General features: G+C 51.6%; 1 protein-coding gene across 1 annotated transcript; it reads left to right on the forward strand.

The window, feature by feature from the left end:
* The first annotated feature begins 1,084 nt into the window (after window positions 1-1,084).
* On the forward strand, window positions 1,085-15,880 carry Eps8l1 (EPS8 like 1). Its single transcript, XM_041654366.1, has 19 exons — window positions 1,085-1,108; window positions 4,818-4,858; window positions 5,347-5,405; window positions 6,460-6,621; window positions 6,861-7,010; window positions 7,362-7,444; window positions 7,776-8,040; window positions 8,319-8,445; window positions 8,613-8,701; window positions 8,803-8,877; window positions 8,980-9,128; window positions 10,631-10,772; window positions 10,881-10,909; window positions 14,027-14,156; window positions 14,247-14,378; window positions 14,563-14,671; window positions 14,817-14,991; window positions 15,289-15,421; window positions 15,524-15,880. Exons 1-19 carry the CDS (start codon window positions 1,092-1,094, stop codon window positions 15,608-15,610), a joined length of 2,154 nt encoding a protein of 717 aa, XP_041510300.1. The 5' UTR covers window positions 1,085-1,091; the 3' UTR covers window positions 15,611-15,880.
* The last annotated feature ends 1,018 nt before the right edge of the window (window positions 15,881-16,898 follow it).

The raw sequence follows: 16,898 nt of genomic DNA on the forward strand, positions 1-16,898 counted from the left end.
ACACACACACACACGCACACACACACACACACACGACACAGACTCTTGGTGACCTAGCTGTAAGAACAAGTGGCCCAACCACTCCACGCCTTAGCTTCCTTACTAGTCAGTCAATAGGAAATCCAACCTCTACCCCACCCCCAGCGCCAAGGAGGACTCAAAGATATATTTAAGGAGGAGTTTTTAGCTCAGATGTGCGAACAAGTGTGACAGCAAATTGCTGTTGTTATTCTGTTGTTACAGCGGACACACATAATTTCCGGGATCCCCTGCAGCCAGCCCAGCCCCCGCACTTGAGACTGTGTGCCAACCCCGCCCCAGCCACCTCAGGCCAGCAGTGCCAGGTGAGCGCTCAGGTATGCAGGAGCCACAAGGCCTGGGAGGAGGCAAAGGAGGAGTCTAGAATACAAGGGAGGGCGAGCTGAAGGCTGAGAGTCAGACAGAACCAGCAGGCAGGTGAGGAAGCCTGAACACCGGAGCGGCCAGGCCAGACCAACCCCGGTGTGAGGGAGGAGAGAGCTGGGGGCTGGATACCTGGATATAAGGGAGGCGAGCTGGAGCCTGGACCCCTGGGTCTGAGGGAGGAGAGCTGAGGTCTAGACTCTCAGATATGAGGGATAAGGTACCTCTGGGTCCCTAGGTCTGAGCAAGGAGGGTTGGAGTCTAAATTCTTGGATCTGAGAGATGAGGTCCTCCCTGAATCCCTGGATCGGAACAAGGAGACCTGGGGTCTCAACTCTTGTATCTGAGGGATAATGTTCTCCTTGGTCACCTAGGTCCGAGGAAAAAGGCTGGAGCTTGGAAGTCTGAGTGTAAGAAAGGAGAGCTGAGATCTGGACTTCAGGGTCTAAAGGAGGAGGGTTAGAGCCTAGACTCCTGGGTATAAGGAAGGGGGCTAGGGGCTGGGCCCTAGGTGAGGGGAAATGGTCAAGTCTTGACTCCTGGGTCTAAAGGAGCCAGGCTGGGCCTGGACAACTTGGTCTGAGGGAGGAGGGCTGAGTCAGGGTCACGTCACTGAGCCCAGTCAGTCACTCACATCTTTGCTGGCTCTCAGGGCACCTCCAGGAGGACAGAACACTCATTCTGCCACCATGAGCACCACCACGGGGTAAGTGCCCCCCTGCCCCTCCACCCTTCCCCCACACCTGCAAATCCTGTTTCTACAACCCAGGCTCTAGACACTCGGGAGGAATGCTCCCCTCCCTACCCAGCCTGTGGCTCAGCACAGACAGAAGGGGTTCATTTGTAAATATGCATACTCTGCCATGGTGTGGCTCTGGCAGAGGCATGTCACCTCCTGGAACCCAACCCCTCTTCTCGATAAATGGGAATTGGGGACATATTTCGAGAGTTGATAGAATCAGGCACGCATGACAGAACTCAGCCGGCCCTTCCCACGGCAGACACTCCCGCCTTTAGGAACTGCTGCGGTTCCTGTCCTTATCTTAGTATTAAAAATCGACCCTCTGCTAGAAAGGCGTGAGGACGGTGAAGACTCAGATCTCCTGGTTGGGGGCTGGGGGGTTGTACAGGAAGACAAAGAGTGGCAGAAACTAAACAGTGAGCTCTCCAGCTCGTAGGTCCTCAAACGTAGCGACATGCCCCAAGCAGGATCAGGATGAAAGGCAAGGGTCTAACTAGACTTGATTGCCTAGCTCTGACCTGCTGTTATTCTGGTAGAAATTGGGATTTAAGAAATTACAGGGAGTGGGGATGTGTCTCAGCTAGGGGAGTGCTTGCCTAGCATGTATGAAATACTAGGGGAGAGGGGGTTCTAATCCACACCACCACATTAACAAGGCGTGGGCACAACATTAATCCCAGCATTCAAAGGGCAGAGGCAAGCCGATTTCTGCAAGTTCAAGGCTAGTCTGGTCTATATAGCAAGTTCCAAGCCAGCTAGGGCTACATAGTGAGATTCTGTTTCAAAACACATCTAAATAAATTAACCAGTCGTGGAGGATTATGCCTATATTCCCAGTACTTAGGATATAAAGGCAGGAGAATCAGGAGTTCAAAATCATCCTCAGCTTTGGGGCCAGCCTAGGCTACATGTGACTGTGTCTCAACAAAAAAGAATTATTGCAAGCAGTAATTTTAAGAGGAGACTGAGGACAGGAAGAGACAGGGAATAGCTTGCCTGGGAAGATCTGAACTGTGCTGGAAGGGAAAGGGAATAATTCTGTGCCCACTCCGGCTACTGAAAAATCATTGCATCAATTCTCATTTATTGAGAACTATTGTGTGCTAACCGCTGGGCATCATCATAATCAGAATAATAATAATTCTTATCGAGACTGAAAAATACATTACCTACCAGGTCATATTGTACGACAGCCACACCAGGTAGATGCTGTACTATGTTACAGGAAGGGAAACTGAGGCTGGAAAGATTAAGTTCCCTTACCAGGGTCTTGTCGAGGTTTTCTTTTTGTAGGTTTACTTTTATTTTTATTTATGTGTGAATGTCTATCTGTCTGCCTTATGCATTTGTGCACGTGAGTGTGGTGCCTGCAGAGGTCAGAAGAGGGAGCTGCATCTCCTGGAGCTGGAGTTGCAGGCAGTTGTGAGCTGCCTCATGTGGGTGTTGGGAACTGAACTTGGGTCCTCTGGAAGAGCTTGTTCTGTTTGTTTGTTTGTTTGTTTGTTTTTAAAACAGGGCATCTCTGTTTAGCCCTGGCTGTACTGGAACTTGCTCTGTAGGCCAGGCTGGCCTCTTACTCCCAAGTGGGATTAAAGGTGCATTCTACCACTGCCTGGCAAGAGTGTGTTCTCAACCACTCAACCATCTCTCCAGCCCTGAGGTCTTATTTGTTTGTGTTGTTTGTTTGTCTGTTTATTTGGGTTCTTTTGGTGTTGTTTTGTTTACAGGGTCTGGCTCTTCTTTATTTAGAGACAGGGTCTCACTATGTAGCTCAGGCAGGCCTCAAGCTTACAGAAATCCTCCCATCTCTGTCTCCTGAGTGCTAGAATGATGAGTGTGACCTAATCACACCAGACTCTGCCCTTCTGTATTAGTCGGTGTTCTCTACAGGGACAGAACTGGTAGAATGAACACACACACTCACCACACACACACACACACACACACACACACACACACGACTTACTGAAGTAGCTTACATGCTGTGATCTGGGTAGCCCAACAATGACTGTCTCATGACACAAAGGCCAGGAATCCAGTCATTGTTCAGTTTCCCAAACTGGATGTGTGAGCAGTCCCTGTCTGGTGCTGAAGTCACCACGAATTTCTAGAAAGCTGTTGGTTTTCTCTCTATATTAGAATCCTGAAGAAGTGTGTTCTAGTATCAGTAAAGGAATGCCTCGGCAACAGAATATATGAACCTGCCAGACAGGGTCAGGGCAAGCAGGCAAAAAGCAGGAGTTTCCTACTTCCACGTCCTTTTGTGGGGGCTTCTGTCACAGGTGTGATCCTGGGTTAGGATGGGTCTCCCACCTCAGATGATCCAACTGAGAAAACCCCTCACAGGCATGCCCAGCACCTTGGATTTAAGTTGATTCCAGATGTAGTCAAGGTGACAACCAAGATTAGCTATCTGTCTGTTGTTGGAGGAGGCTGCTTGTTTGTTCCCAGTTGCCCAGAACAGAAATAATCACACAGAAACTATATTATTTGCAATACTGTTTGGCCAATATCTTAAGCGTATTTCTGGCTAACTCTTATATCTTAAATCAGCCCATTTCTATTAATCTGTGTATCGCCACGTGGCTGTTGGCTTACCGACAAGGTTCCAGTGCATCTGTCTCCTGCGGGCAGCTACATGGCACCTCCTTGACTCCACCTACTCTCTCTCTCTATCTCTTTCAGTCTGGCTTCACTCTGTTAAGCCATTGGCTGAAAGCAGTTTCTTTATGAACCAATGACAATAAAACATATTCACAGCATACATCATCTCCCACATCAATCTGTCTTTCTATCTGTCTCTCTCTGTGTATGTGTGTGTCTTTCTGTGTCTGTGTCTGTCTGTCTGTCTATCTCTGTGTGTCTGTGTCTCTGTGTGTGTGTGTGTGTGTGATCCCCTGAAGCTGGAATTACAGGTAGTTGTGAGCAGCCTGGCCTGGTTGCCCAGAACCAAACCAGGATCTTCTAGAAAGGCAACAAATTCTCTTAACCACTGAACCAACTCTTTAGCCCCACCTGCCCCATGAATTTGAACCCAGAGCCGGATATTGTAGTGTGTGCCTATATTCCCAGCACATTTGGGAGTACAGGCAGTAAGAACTGAAGTTCAAGACCATCCTCAGCTACACAGTGATTTCAAGACCCTATCTCAAAAACACTAAAGGATTTTTAATATATATAGAGAGAGTTCTAACCAGGGATACATAGGGAGACCCCATCTCAGGGAGAGAAACAAAGGCAGGCAGGCAGACAGAATATTTGAACCCAGGTCTATGTAACATAGCAGTCTCTGCCCCCACACATTATCACATCATACCATCTTTTTAAACACCTGTGTTGCCCTGTTCTCTCCTGATTAAACTTTCCATGGCTCACCCTTAGCCTGGCATTCCTGCAGAATCTATCACCACCCCCATGGTTCCTCTCAACCTGTGAGTAAAGACCCCTTTGGGGGCCAAATGACTCTTCATGGGGATCATATATCAATCAGATATCCTGTATATCAGATACTTACATTACGATTCATACCAGTAGCAAAATTACAGTTATGAAGTAACAACAAAAATAATTTTATGATTGGAGGTCAGCACAACACGAGGAGCTACATTAAAGGGTCACAGTCTTAGGAAGGTTGAGAACCATTGCTCTAAGCCCTTATTTTTTTCTTCACCAGGCCTGAAGCTGCACCCAAACCAAGTGCCAAGTCTATCTATGGTGAGCTTGAGTGTAAAAAAAGACCAAGAATGAAGGTCTTGGGAAAAGAGAGAATACAGTCTATAGTCTTGAGTCTGAGGGAGGAGGGCTGAATCTGGACTCCTGGGTCTGAGGGAGGAGGCTGGTTCTGGACTCCTGGATCTGAGAGAGGAGGCTGGGGCCTGGGCTCCTGGGTCTGAGGGAGGAGGCTGGGGATAGACTCCTGGATCTGAGAGAGGAGGCTGGGGCCTGGGCTCCTGGGTCTGAGGGAGGAGGCTGGGGATAGACTCCTGGATCTGAGAGAGGAGGCTGGGGCCTGGGCTCCTGGGTCTGAGGGCAGGGGGCTGGGGCCTGGTCTCCTGGGTCTGAGGGAGGAGGCTGGGGATAGACTCCTGGTCTGAGGGAGGATGGACTGGACTCCTGATCTGAGGGAGGAGGGCTGAGGTCTGGATCTAAGGGACAATGCTGAAGTCTGACTCTAGATGTACTTTCCCCTCCCTGCCCTTTAGAACAGAGGAAACGTTACTCCACTGTGGTTATGGCCGACGTGTCCCAGTATCATGTCAATGTGAGTCTGTGTTTTCCTAAGAAATCTCTTGGGGATAAGTGGACCCAAAGAGACAGGGCTTTAGAAAACAGATAGTCCATCAAGCAGAAAGGACTCTAGGGCGCAGCGGGGCTGGCACACGCATTTAATCCCAGTACTTGGGAGGCAGAGGCAGGCAGATCTCAGGGTTCGAGGCTAGCCTGGTCTGCAAAGCAAGTTCAAGGAGAACCAGGACTGATATATAGAGAAACCTTGTCTCAGAAAACCAACGACCGAGAAAGAGAGAGAGACTCTAGGGAAACTCAGCCGTCTCTCCCTCTGGATGTCCCTCCTCATTACCTGGGACTGAATCAGTTCCATCTAATCTTCCTCTGAGCTGTTCCCAGTGCTGGATGTAGGGACAAATCAGCCACAGTTCTGTATGGCAGTTTCTGAGAGGCCCCACAAGAGGGTGTGGAATACTGTCATACAGAGCAGAGGAAGCCCTTATAAGGGAGTTAGTCCTTATTATTCCCTTCCCTTGAGGGGCCTCCAGTCTTGGTAAGAAGATGGCCAAACTAGAAGGACGTCTACTCAGTGCTGGCCACTAAAGGAGCCCTGGTGGCTTGGAGGCTGGTTTTTGTTTGGTTGTTTGGGTTGGTTTTGTTTTGTTTTTTTCTTTTGGGGGGGGGGGGTGTTATTTTGTTGGGTGTTTTGTTTTGCTTTGTTTCCGAAACAAGGTTTCTCTGTGTAACAGCTATCCTGGAACTAGTTCTATAGACCAGGTTGGCTTTGAATTTACAGAGACCCACCTGCCTCTGCCTCCCGAGTGCTAGGATTAAAGGCATGCTCTGCCACCACCCGGCTTGTTTTGTTGGTTTGTTTTGTTTTTTGATGTCTTCTGGGTCTGAAGGAAGAGGGCTGGAGCCTGCACTGGTTCTCTGGGAGGAGGACTGAGGTCTGGACTCAAGGCTCTGAGGGAAAGGATTCTGGGAGACATGTGGTTTGAACTGGAAGTCACCTCCAGAGGCGCTTAGCCCACCCAGCACCAGGCTGCCATTGCCTGGGATTCACTGCGTTCTTTGTCTCCTGCCAGCACCTGGTCACCTTCTGCTTGGGGGAGGAGGATGGCGTGCACACGGTGGAAGATGCTTCCAGGAAGCTGGCCGTCATGGACAGCCAGGGGCGCGTCTGGGCACAGGAGATGCTACTGAGAGTGTCGCCTGGCCATGTCACTCTGCTTGACCCGGTCTCCAAGGTGTCAGGGGACATGCGGGTAGAAAGAGCGATGGGGGCTGGGATATGAGTGTGAATCTTGGCTCCTACGCGTTCTTCCCCCGGGAACTTTGGCAAGCTGTCTTTTGCAACCTCACCTATTAAACAGGTGTTATTTCTAGGACCCTAAACTCTTGAAGTTGTCCTGTCCCAGCTCCTGGGCACAGCTGAAGAAGTATCAGGAGTCTATACTTCCGTTTACCTTTCTGTCCCATCCTGCAGGAGGAACTAGAGTCATATCCACTTGACGCCATCGTACGCTGCGATACGGTGGTACCCCGTGGCCGGAGCCGCTCGCTGCTGCTCCTGGTGTGCCAAGAGCCAGAGCGTGCACAACCAGATGTCCATTTCTTTCAAGGCCTGCTCCTCGGGGTGAGTGGGCGTGACTCCATGTGGCTTTCTTTTGGGGCGGAGTCTGGGGCGGGGCTTGTTTGGGGGCGGGGCCTAGGAAAGCGAGTCTGGGAGGTAGCTCGGTTTGAGGACCGATTGAACTCTGAACCAAGACTGAACGCAATGATGGGAAGAAGATGCAGGCGAAAGGCTGAGATACTCTGAGGCCTTGAGAAAAACCTGGGAAGATGGTCTGGGGATCGGATAGAACCAAGATGAGAGTCCGTGGTGTCCGTCCAAGACACCAGGAAGCAGGGTGCTAACTACAGGAGAGAGGTCTGGGCGGACAGTGGGTGGGGCGCAAGAGGGGAGATCTAAAAGTATGATTGACAGGCGGAACTCATCCGGGAGGACGTCCAAGGGGCTCTGCAGAACTACCGCTCCGGACGCGGGGAACGCAGGGCGGCAGCGCTCAGGTGAGGAGGAGGAAGAAGAGATGCAGAACGTTCTGGAAAACATTCTCCCGTCTATGGGTCTAATTCTCCTCAACTAAGAAATGAGCTTGATATGAACAACCTAGAGTGTTGAATGTGGTCACAAGTTAGCCTTGGTCAGGTCTGACCTGTACCTCCCAGACAAGGTGACCCCTCGCCCCTTCTCAAGACTTGAACCTGTCTTGGTCTTTTGTTTATCCGTCTGCGTATCCAATTCCTCACTATAAAACGCCCGGCCCACGTTTGACCACGTGTCTCTCTCCCTGGTACCATTGGTTGGCCCAGCCTCAGTTTCCCCCTTCTTACTAAGCAGGGCAACGCAGGAGGAGCTCCAACGTGGCGCCTCTCCGGCTGCGGAGACCCCGCCCTTACAGCGTCGTCCGTCAGTCCGCGCGGTGATCAGCGCAGTGGAACCGTCCACGGGCCGTGGGCGACCCCAAGTGGAGCCAATTCCAGAGACGGGGGAAGCGGGGAGACCCGGTCCAGTTCGCACTACCACGAGCAACGCTATCCCTACCTCCCCGGACCTGGGCCCGCGGGGTCCTGAGCTGGCGGGTCTGCAAGCGGAGCGGGATGTGGTGAGCCTGCGTGAGAGGCACGCGGCGATCAAGAAAGCCCGGGGCTGGGGTGTGAGATTCAGGAACGTGGCTCTTCTAGGTGTGACAGCTGCATAGGTGCTGAGCTCCGGGGTAGGGCTTAGTTCTAGGCCTGTCCCTGGAGACTGGGTATAGACCACCCACTGCCCCAGTTATAGGCGTGGCCTGACGAAAGAGGTGTGTCAGGAGCTCAGATTGGAAGGCCTGGACCTAGACCAGCTTCGAGACTCTGAAACTTTTGCTCCTCTTGCGTATGGCAGGATATCCTGAACCACGTGTTCGACGACGTGGAGAGCTTCGTATCCAGACTGCAAAAGTCAGCAGAGGCTGCCCGGGTTTTGGAGCACCGCGAGCGCGGCCGCAGGACACGACGCCGAGCTGCCGGAGGTAAGGGGCATTTATGGCTAACGGAGGCACACCTTGCTAAATGATGCCCAAATATCCTCTCTCCCTGGAGTCCCCGACCACCAGCCAGGTCTGACTTCCTAAGGCCATCTGTTTGGGTGCTTATTCCTTTGGAACTATTATCCACCTCACGTGCTCCCCACCCACAGAGGGCCTGCTGACGCTGCGGGCCAAGCCACCCACGGAGGCTGAATACACCGACGTGATTCAGAAAATTAAATATGCCTTCAGTCTGCTGGTGAGGACGCATCATTGCTGGGCATCGATGGGGTGAGGGACCTACGACTCTGACCCATCCACCATCTGTGCACTGATATTAAATGACCTCCCTCCATCCAGGCCCGACTGCGGGGCAACATCGCCAACCCCTCCTCTCCAGAGCTGTTGCACTTTCTGTTCGGACCTCTGCAGATGGTGAGACTCATTCCCAGCCCTCAGGGGCCCCCTCCCCCATTTTGAAAGGATTGGGACTTCAAGAATGTCGTGTTGGCATGCTCCCTCCTGTTGGCCTGGTAGATTGTGAACACGTCAGGCGGCCCTGAGTTCGCGAGCCGCGTGAGACGACCACACCTGACCTTGGAGGCTGTGGCGCTGCTCCGTGACAATGTGACTCCTCGCGAAAATACACTGTGGACTTCTTTGGGGGACTCCTGGACCCGCCCAGGGTGAGAGGGGAAAGCAGAGTATAGAGGTGGGACTTGACGGACAGGATGCTGCTAAATAAATTGAGGAGGGGGTGGGATTTAGGGTAAATGCCAGGATCCAATTGGAGAAAAGGCTTGAGATTAGCGTGAAGGAAAGGTTTAAGCTCTAACCAGTCTAATTGAAGCAAAAGGTGGGGTCTTGGAGAATTTAGAGATGGACTACAAGGCAAGGAGGGGTGCTTCTGTGAGTGGGACCCAGCTACATGGAAACATCCAGTGTGTGGAAGGTGTGTCCTATAGGTTCCGAGTGGGAGGGAATCTGAGCTTGGAGGCTTAACCGCAGAAGCAGAGTTGGAGACCTGGAGAGACCAAGAGTGGGTCAAAGGGCAAGGAAGATTGATACAAGTGTCTAGAGAGTAGCTAGACGCTTGGGCTTGGTGCCACACACCTGTAATCCCAGTATTGGGGAAGTGGTGCCAGAGGATCAGAAGTTTAAGGTTGCCCTCCACCAGAAGCCAAGCTTGAGACCCTATCCCAAAAACGGCAGTGCAGGAGGTGTGAGCTTCTGCAGTTTTATCCCCGAACTTATTATCTAAATGTGGACAGAGAGAATTGCCTCCACAGAATAGTTCTCTGTTTTTCACATGTGCTCACCCAAAGCCCACACACTACAGTAATAAGCAAATAGATAACTGTTTCATGTAATCAAACACTTAGGAAATCGAATCGGGAGACTATCTGCAAGCCAGACTAGTCAAGGCCAGACTAAATAGCTTTCTCCAGGCTAGCCAGGGCTATCTATCAAGACTGTCCCAATCCTCCACCCACCCACCCCCTAAATAGGAAATGGTTTTGGCCTCAGAGGCTGGAGGAGGCAGGAGAGTGGAATCAGTGTGTTTGGGACTATAATTGATGGGTGTTTAAGAGAACAAACTGCTCTTCCGAAGAATCTAGGTTCGATTCCCAGCACCCACATGGTGGCTCACAGCTGTCTGTAGCTCCAGTTCCAGAGAATCCGATGCTTTCTTCTGCCTTCCATGGGCACCAGGCACACACGGGATTCACACTTGTGTACATGCAAGCAAACCAACATACACATACATTTTTTTTCTAAATTTTTTAACAAGGAAATATAATGTCCCTGGCTGGACTGATGGCTCAGTGCTTAAGAGCAATGGCTGCTCTTTCAGAGGTCCTGAGTTCAATTCCTAGCAACCACATGATAGTGCACAACCATCTATAATGAGATCTGGTGCCCTCTTCTGGCAGCAGGTGTACATGCCCGTAGATCACTGTACATGAGAAATAAAATCTTGGGGGGGGGGGGAAGTTGGTTTTCAAAAAAAAAAAAAAACTAAGAAAGAAATATAATGTCCTAGTGGGGTTTTGACGGTGGAAGCAGACAAAGAAAGATGGAGTTTAGAATCTTAAAAATAGAGCCAGGTTTACAGGAAGAGAGAAATTTATGAACTAATGCCCCTGGCTTAGTCTGGCCTGATCTTTGGCCACGTCTCTGGCCACAGGGTGGAGCTGCCCCCAGAAGAAGGATCTCCATACAGTCCCGAATTCTACAGCGGCTGGGAACCTCCAGCCACTGACCCTCAGGGCCGCGCCTGGGAAGACCCAGTGGAAAAGCAGCTACAACATGAGAAGCGGCGCAGGCAGGTGAGGCAGAGCTGCCAGGGAAGCACTAAGTTTCCCCTTTCCGCACAAGGGTGAGCAGGAAATCTGAGGTCCAGCCTGCCTGACCCCATGCTCTCTTACTTCCCACAGCAAAGCGCCCCTCAGATCGCTGTCAATGGGTAAGTGTCAGGGCGGCCAGAGGTGGGGCTGGGAGGACTGAGTCCCGGGGTCACCCGGCGCTGACTCCGACTCTCCCCTTCTTTTTTCTTGTCTTTTTTTTTTTTTTACCCCCTCTGTCTTCCCGGCTCTTTGCAGGTGGGTGAGGTGGTGAGGAGGCGGGGCTGGGGTTAGGGTGGGGTAGGAGCCAGGAGGGAGGGGGGAGGAGCCCAGAGTTCTGGGTCCAAGGGAAGAGGGAATGGAGGCTTAAGTTCTTAAAGCTGAGAGAGTAAGGTGCTGGAAGTGGGTGTGACTAAGGGCTAGGACCCCAGTGTCCTCAAAAGACTGAAAAGGACCTGGGAAAGCACCATACTTGAATCCCCAGAGCACTGGCTGTTAGAGAAAAGATGGAGACCTAAAAGCAAGGTTAGGACTTCCAAGAAGATGGATACATGTCTGAGGAAACTTAGAAAGTGCTGGCATCTCTGGGCCACTAACAGGGTGGGGCTTCTGACTTCCTAAGGCTTTAAAGAGTAACACCTACTGGGCGTAAACGGGAATGCTTGCAGGGCTAAAAGGGGCAGAGGAAATTGAAGGCCAAGACCTGGACTCCTGCCTACTTCCCTGGGAAGGAAAGAACTAGGGGCCTAAATTTATAGTTCTACCGAACTGTGGAAGCTGAGGGCTGTAGGTCCAAGGGAGGAAGTGATGGAGAGGGGTCACAACTCTAGGGTTCTTTGGCAAATAGGGGTCAGGAGTGAAGGGAGTGGATGTGGGTTGAGTACAAAATTATAGAACTGGAGGAGACGAATGGGGGTCTAGGTGAGAGCCCCAGCAGAGGGTCTCAGCAGGGACGGCATACTGGGAGCTGTCAGTCCCACACATGGGGCGCCGAGGCCCTGAAGAGTCCCCTTCTCCCTTGTACAGGTAGGCCTGATCCGGGATGAGGTCTGTCTTGCTGGGGGGGGGTGGGAGGGCCATAGCCAACCATCCCCCAGGCTGCCTGGTGCCACAGGACCCTCGCCTCTGTCTGCCTGCTTCTGAGTCTCGGGCTCGGTGCCGCCAGCTTTTTACTCACCTTCTCTGGCTGTAACTTCTTTGCCTGGAAAGTGAGGAGTCTCTGGTGCTGTAAGGGGCTTGCAAAGAGCTCAGAGCTGTGCTTCATCTTGAGTTCAACTCAGGCTGTGTGTGGCACAGTTCAGAGTGACCCTGACAGGGCAGCCTGGGGCCAGCTCAGTCACACCTTTCTCTCCTGTGGTGGCCTTTACCACACTATGCCTCGGTTCCCTCCCTATAAAAAGTGAAATAATGGCCATACTCTGATGATGCAGGCCTGTAATCCCAGCAACTCAGAAGCACAAAGCAGGGGGGATCAAAAGTTCAAGGCCTACTTGAACCACAGAGAAAGCTTCAAAGACCAGCCTGAGTAAAGCAACAAACCCTCGCCTCAAAATAAAAAATAAATAGAATAGAAAGCGATCTGGGAGGGACTGGAGAAATGACTCAGTGGTCAAGAGCCCTAGCTGCTCTTCCGGAGGACCCTGCAGGCTCATTTCCCAGCACCCACATAGTAGCTCACAACCATCTGTAACTCCAGTCTCACAGGATCTTCTGGTCTCTGCAGGCACCAGGCACACAAGTTGTGCACAGATTTACATGCAGACAACACATCCATCTATGCCAGGCAGTGGTGGCGCACGCCTTTAATCCCAGCATTCAGCAGGCAGATGCAGTTGGATCTCTGTGAGTTCGAGGCCAGCCTGGTCTACATAACGAGTTCCAAGACAGACTCCAAAGCTACGGAGAAACCCTGTCTCAAAAAACAAAACAATCCATACATATAAAACAACATAGAGGAGTGGGCTGCTGCTAAGTGGCAGGCATTTTCCGAGAATCTATCTGTAAAGGGTTATGGGCATAGCTCAGCAGAAGAAAGATTGCCTGTGAACCCGGTAGTGAGGGTTGGGCATATGGCTTAATGGTAGAATTTAACCAGTGAAGGGCTCTGACTGTGGCTCCCCTGTAGAGCCTTTCCTAGTATCTACTACTGAAGGACTGGGATGTGGCTCAGAGGAAAAGCGCTTGCCTAGAATCTACCACTGAGGGGCTGGGATATGGTTCAGTGGACAGTGCCTGCCTAGCATGCACAAGGCACTGGTTCAATCCCCTGTACCACAAAGAAAAATAAGTTGGAGTGGGGATAATGGTGCGATCTCAGAAGAAGGAAAAAACCAAGTAGGATCCAAATTCACGGAAGTACTGGAGAATGAAATCTGAACGGTGATCGGCAGGCATTACTATGTAAGCATGAGGGTTGGCTCTTGTTTGTGCCCTGCTCACTATCCTAGGGACTGATCGGCACAGACCTGCTGTTTCTAGCTGAGTCTCACCATTCTCACTGGTAAAACACAAGCGAGGGGCTGGAGAAATGGCTCAGAGGTTAAGAACACTGTCTGCTCTTGCAGAGGACCTAGGTTCATTTCCCAGCTCCACATGGTGGCTCACAACCATCTGTAACTCCAGTTCTAGGAACGCAGTTCTAGGACACCCTCTCCTAGGTGCTGCTCACAGGTGGTGCACACACATACATGCATGCAAAACACATACAAAAGGGGCTGAAGAGATGGCTCAGAGGTTAAGAGCACTGACTGCTCTTCCAGAGGTCCTGAGTTCAATTCCCAGCAACCACATGGTGGCTCACAACCATCTATAATGAGACCTGGTGCCCTCTTCTGGCCTGCAGAAGAACACTGTATACAAAATAAATAAATAAATATTAAAAATAAAAAAGTTTAATTTAAAAAAAAAACATACAAAATTAAGAACAGAGATACAAATGAGGAACTGGGGATGTAGCTCACAAGTAAAGAACTTTGCTAGCATGCACAAGGCCCTGGTTTCAATCCCCAGCACCCCATAATGAATTAAATAGTAATCGTAATACTCAGCTGTAGCTTACTGCATGGTGCCAGGCAAGGAAATAAGCTAACTACATTCAAGCTGTGACTCCAATGTCAAGTCTATATTAACATATTAACCTGGACCTATGCTCTGACCCCTGCTTGGCTCTAACCCCACCTCCCACCAGCACCAGCAGGGCTGGCTATCTCCTTATCTCCTACCAATTTCATTCTTCCCAGTCATCAAGACCCAGAACTGGAAGCTGAGTCCCAGCTAGAAGAAAGAGCCAGAAAGTGGGTTCTGTGTAATTATGACTTCCAGGCCAGAAATAGCAGCGAACTGTCTGTCAAGCACCGAGATGTGTTGGAGGTTAGCAGTGTGGGACCTGAGACCCTAAAATTGGTCAGTTCAGTCCTAGGCATAGAACCGGGTCATGAATTTTCTTATATTCCCACCTAGGTCCTGGATGACAAGCGCAAGTGGTGGAAGGTTCGAGACCATCAGGGACAGGAGGGCTATGTACCCTATAACATCCTGACACTCCACCCTGGACCTCAGGTGCACCGCAGCCAAAGTCCTGCAGGAAACCTAGTAAGTCCACACATTCTTGATTCTTTGTGGTGAAGTGGAGGTAAGATCCTGGGTACTAAGGATGAAGGCAGAAAAAAATCAGATGTGAAGGGTATTGCTTGGAAAGGGGAGTGTTCAGATGTTTGTTCCGAGGGGGCTGGAAGCCTCATCCCCCTCTCTCTTCATTCTCTTCATTCTCTTCAAGGAGACTAGTACTCCTCCTCCTCCACCCGCACCAGCTCCAGTCCCTACTCAGGTGCGGCCCCACTGGGACAGTTGCGACAGCCTCAACAATTTGGACCCCAGCGAGAAGGGTGAGTGGTAGAGCGTCACTCTGGGAAGAGATCCTTGTCTTCGCGTACCTATCAGGCTCCAACCTGGGCATGCTAGAGGCTCCCAACCCTCTCACCCCAGAACCCTGAGTGCGCACTCCCTCCCTTCACGGTTTCCCTCCTGCAGAGAAATTCTCCCAGATGCTCAGTGTCAATGAGGAGCTGCAGGCTCGCCTGGCGCAGGGCCGTTCGGGTCCCAGCCGGGTAGCCCTGGGACCCCGCGCCCCGGAGCCCCAGCTCAGCCCGAGCTCTGAGGCCTCGGTGGTCCGTGCCTGGCTGCAGACCAAGGGTTTTAGCTCCGGGTGAGTGGGGCTCCCCGGGACTAGTTTGCAGAGAGAGATACCTGAACTGACTGATTGGCCCAAGGGTGGGGGCGTGGAAACTATGGTGCAGGGGCAGGCCCAGGTTGCAACACCCAAAGCCCGAGGACAGGCTCCAAAAGGAGACCCATCCCCTTTCTAAACTCCTCAATCTCCAAGCTTGAAAACCCTTCCTTGTTTGAGAACTCTGATTGGACAAGCAGCTAGGTGGGTGTGACGTGATTGGTGGGACTGAGGAAGTTTGAGTTGAACTGTGAAGGCCCATGCTACCTTGCTCAGGACTGTGGACGCTCTCGGCGTGCTGACCGGTGCACAGCTCTTCTCACTGCAAAAGGAAGAGTTGCGGGCGGTGTGTCCCGAGGAAGGGGCTCGAGTGTACAGTCAAGTCACCGTGCAGCGCGCGCTGCTGGAGGTGAGTGAATCCTTCGGGCCAGACGGTGGGAGGCAGGGGCGGGGTGAGGGGAATCGCCCAGGATTCACATACTCAGATCTTGATTTCTACCCCGCCCTCCAGGACAGAGAAAAAGTGTCAGAGCTGGAGGCCGTGATGGAGAAGCAAAAGAAAAAAGTGGAAGGCGAGGCCAAAACAGAAGTTATTTGATCCTTCCTGGCTCGTTCACAAAACGTAATGAGATGGCGGGGTTCCCAGCGCCCCCTAGGACCACAGTCGCAAACTCCTCCCCATCACCAGTGGCAATAGAAATCCTGAAGGATCGCCCACCGTGGCGGGCAGACTGTACTGACGGTGCTGACTGGAACCCCGACTGGTGGGAATGGGCAATGGGGCGGAGCAGAGAGACACTACCAGAGAGGCACGCCCAAAAGGCGCAGAGGGCCCTGTGCGCTGTGATGTGCTATAAACAGCCTCCTTTTTAGGCCATGTCACCTGCTGTCGCCATCTCTTGCCGGCTACCAAGGAGCCAGGAATCTGAGAATGCCCCATGTTTTTTCCCCATAGTCCTGGAGACTCCAGTCTATCCTCGCATTAGCCCCACCTACAACCTTTTCGTGTTCAAAACCCTTCCCTGGCTCCTCGTTGTTCTCAGTTTTTTCACCTGGCATTTGAAGCCTGGGGTTTTTCTTTCAAATGCCTCATGTCTCCACCCACTCTGCATTTCGGCCCAGCCCCTTTCAGCTGCAGGCTTTTTGCACTTACTGTGTCTGAGGGCTGGAGCAGCCTTCATCATCCTAGGTCAGCTCGCCTAGTCACACTGTGGACACCTCTGCCCAGCCTCTAAGGATCTAGCCATGGAGATCTAGATGCTCCCTGGGCATGCCACAGGCTCTTGGGTCTTCCCGCCCCGTCAAGAATTTTCTCCCTGCCAAGCCCTGCAACTTGTCCAGGTTATGCAAGCGGATGATAAGAGCAGGTTTTCTCATCCGGGCTAGAGATCTCTAAGACCTTTCTTTTCCCTGCATCTTTGAAACACACTTCCATTCGACCTCTAGTCCCGGTGCAGTCAGTCCTTACCTGGGCCACCAGGTGGCGCATCTCAGATCCGACCCAAAAGAGGCAGCCTTAGGCCAACAAGTTCCCTGGGCCCCTTTTCTTCAGGAACATGAGCCACTGCAGATCTCCAATTCGCCTTCCCTGTCTATTCTCCTGGTACATGGGAGAAACCCTAACTCCAGCATGACAGCTGATTGCTTATGACCCCTCTGGGCTCAAGGCACCCTTCCTCGCTCTTCAGAACTCAAGGCATTGGTTCATGCTGTTGTTGGCTCTGCCAGGTAATCCTGGCCCTATGGAGTCTGATCACTGCCTGGGACTCCATTTCTTATGTCAGTGTTGGTTGGTTTAGTTGGTTGGTTTTGTTGGAGACAGTCTGTATATAGCCCCAAGTTCTCAATCCTCCTGTTTCAGTTTCCTGGATGCTGGGATTATTGTC

This window comes from Microtus oregoni, unplaced genomic scaffold, assembly GCF_018167655.1.
Source record: "Microtus oregoni isolate MIOR12 unplaced genomic scaffold, Mior012 000006F_ref0000085, whole genome shotgun sequence".
NCBI lineage: Eukaryota > Metazoa > Chordata > Mammalia > Rodentia > Cricetidae > Microtus > Microtus oregoni.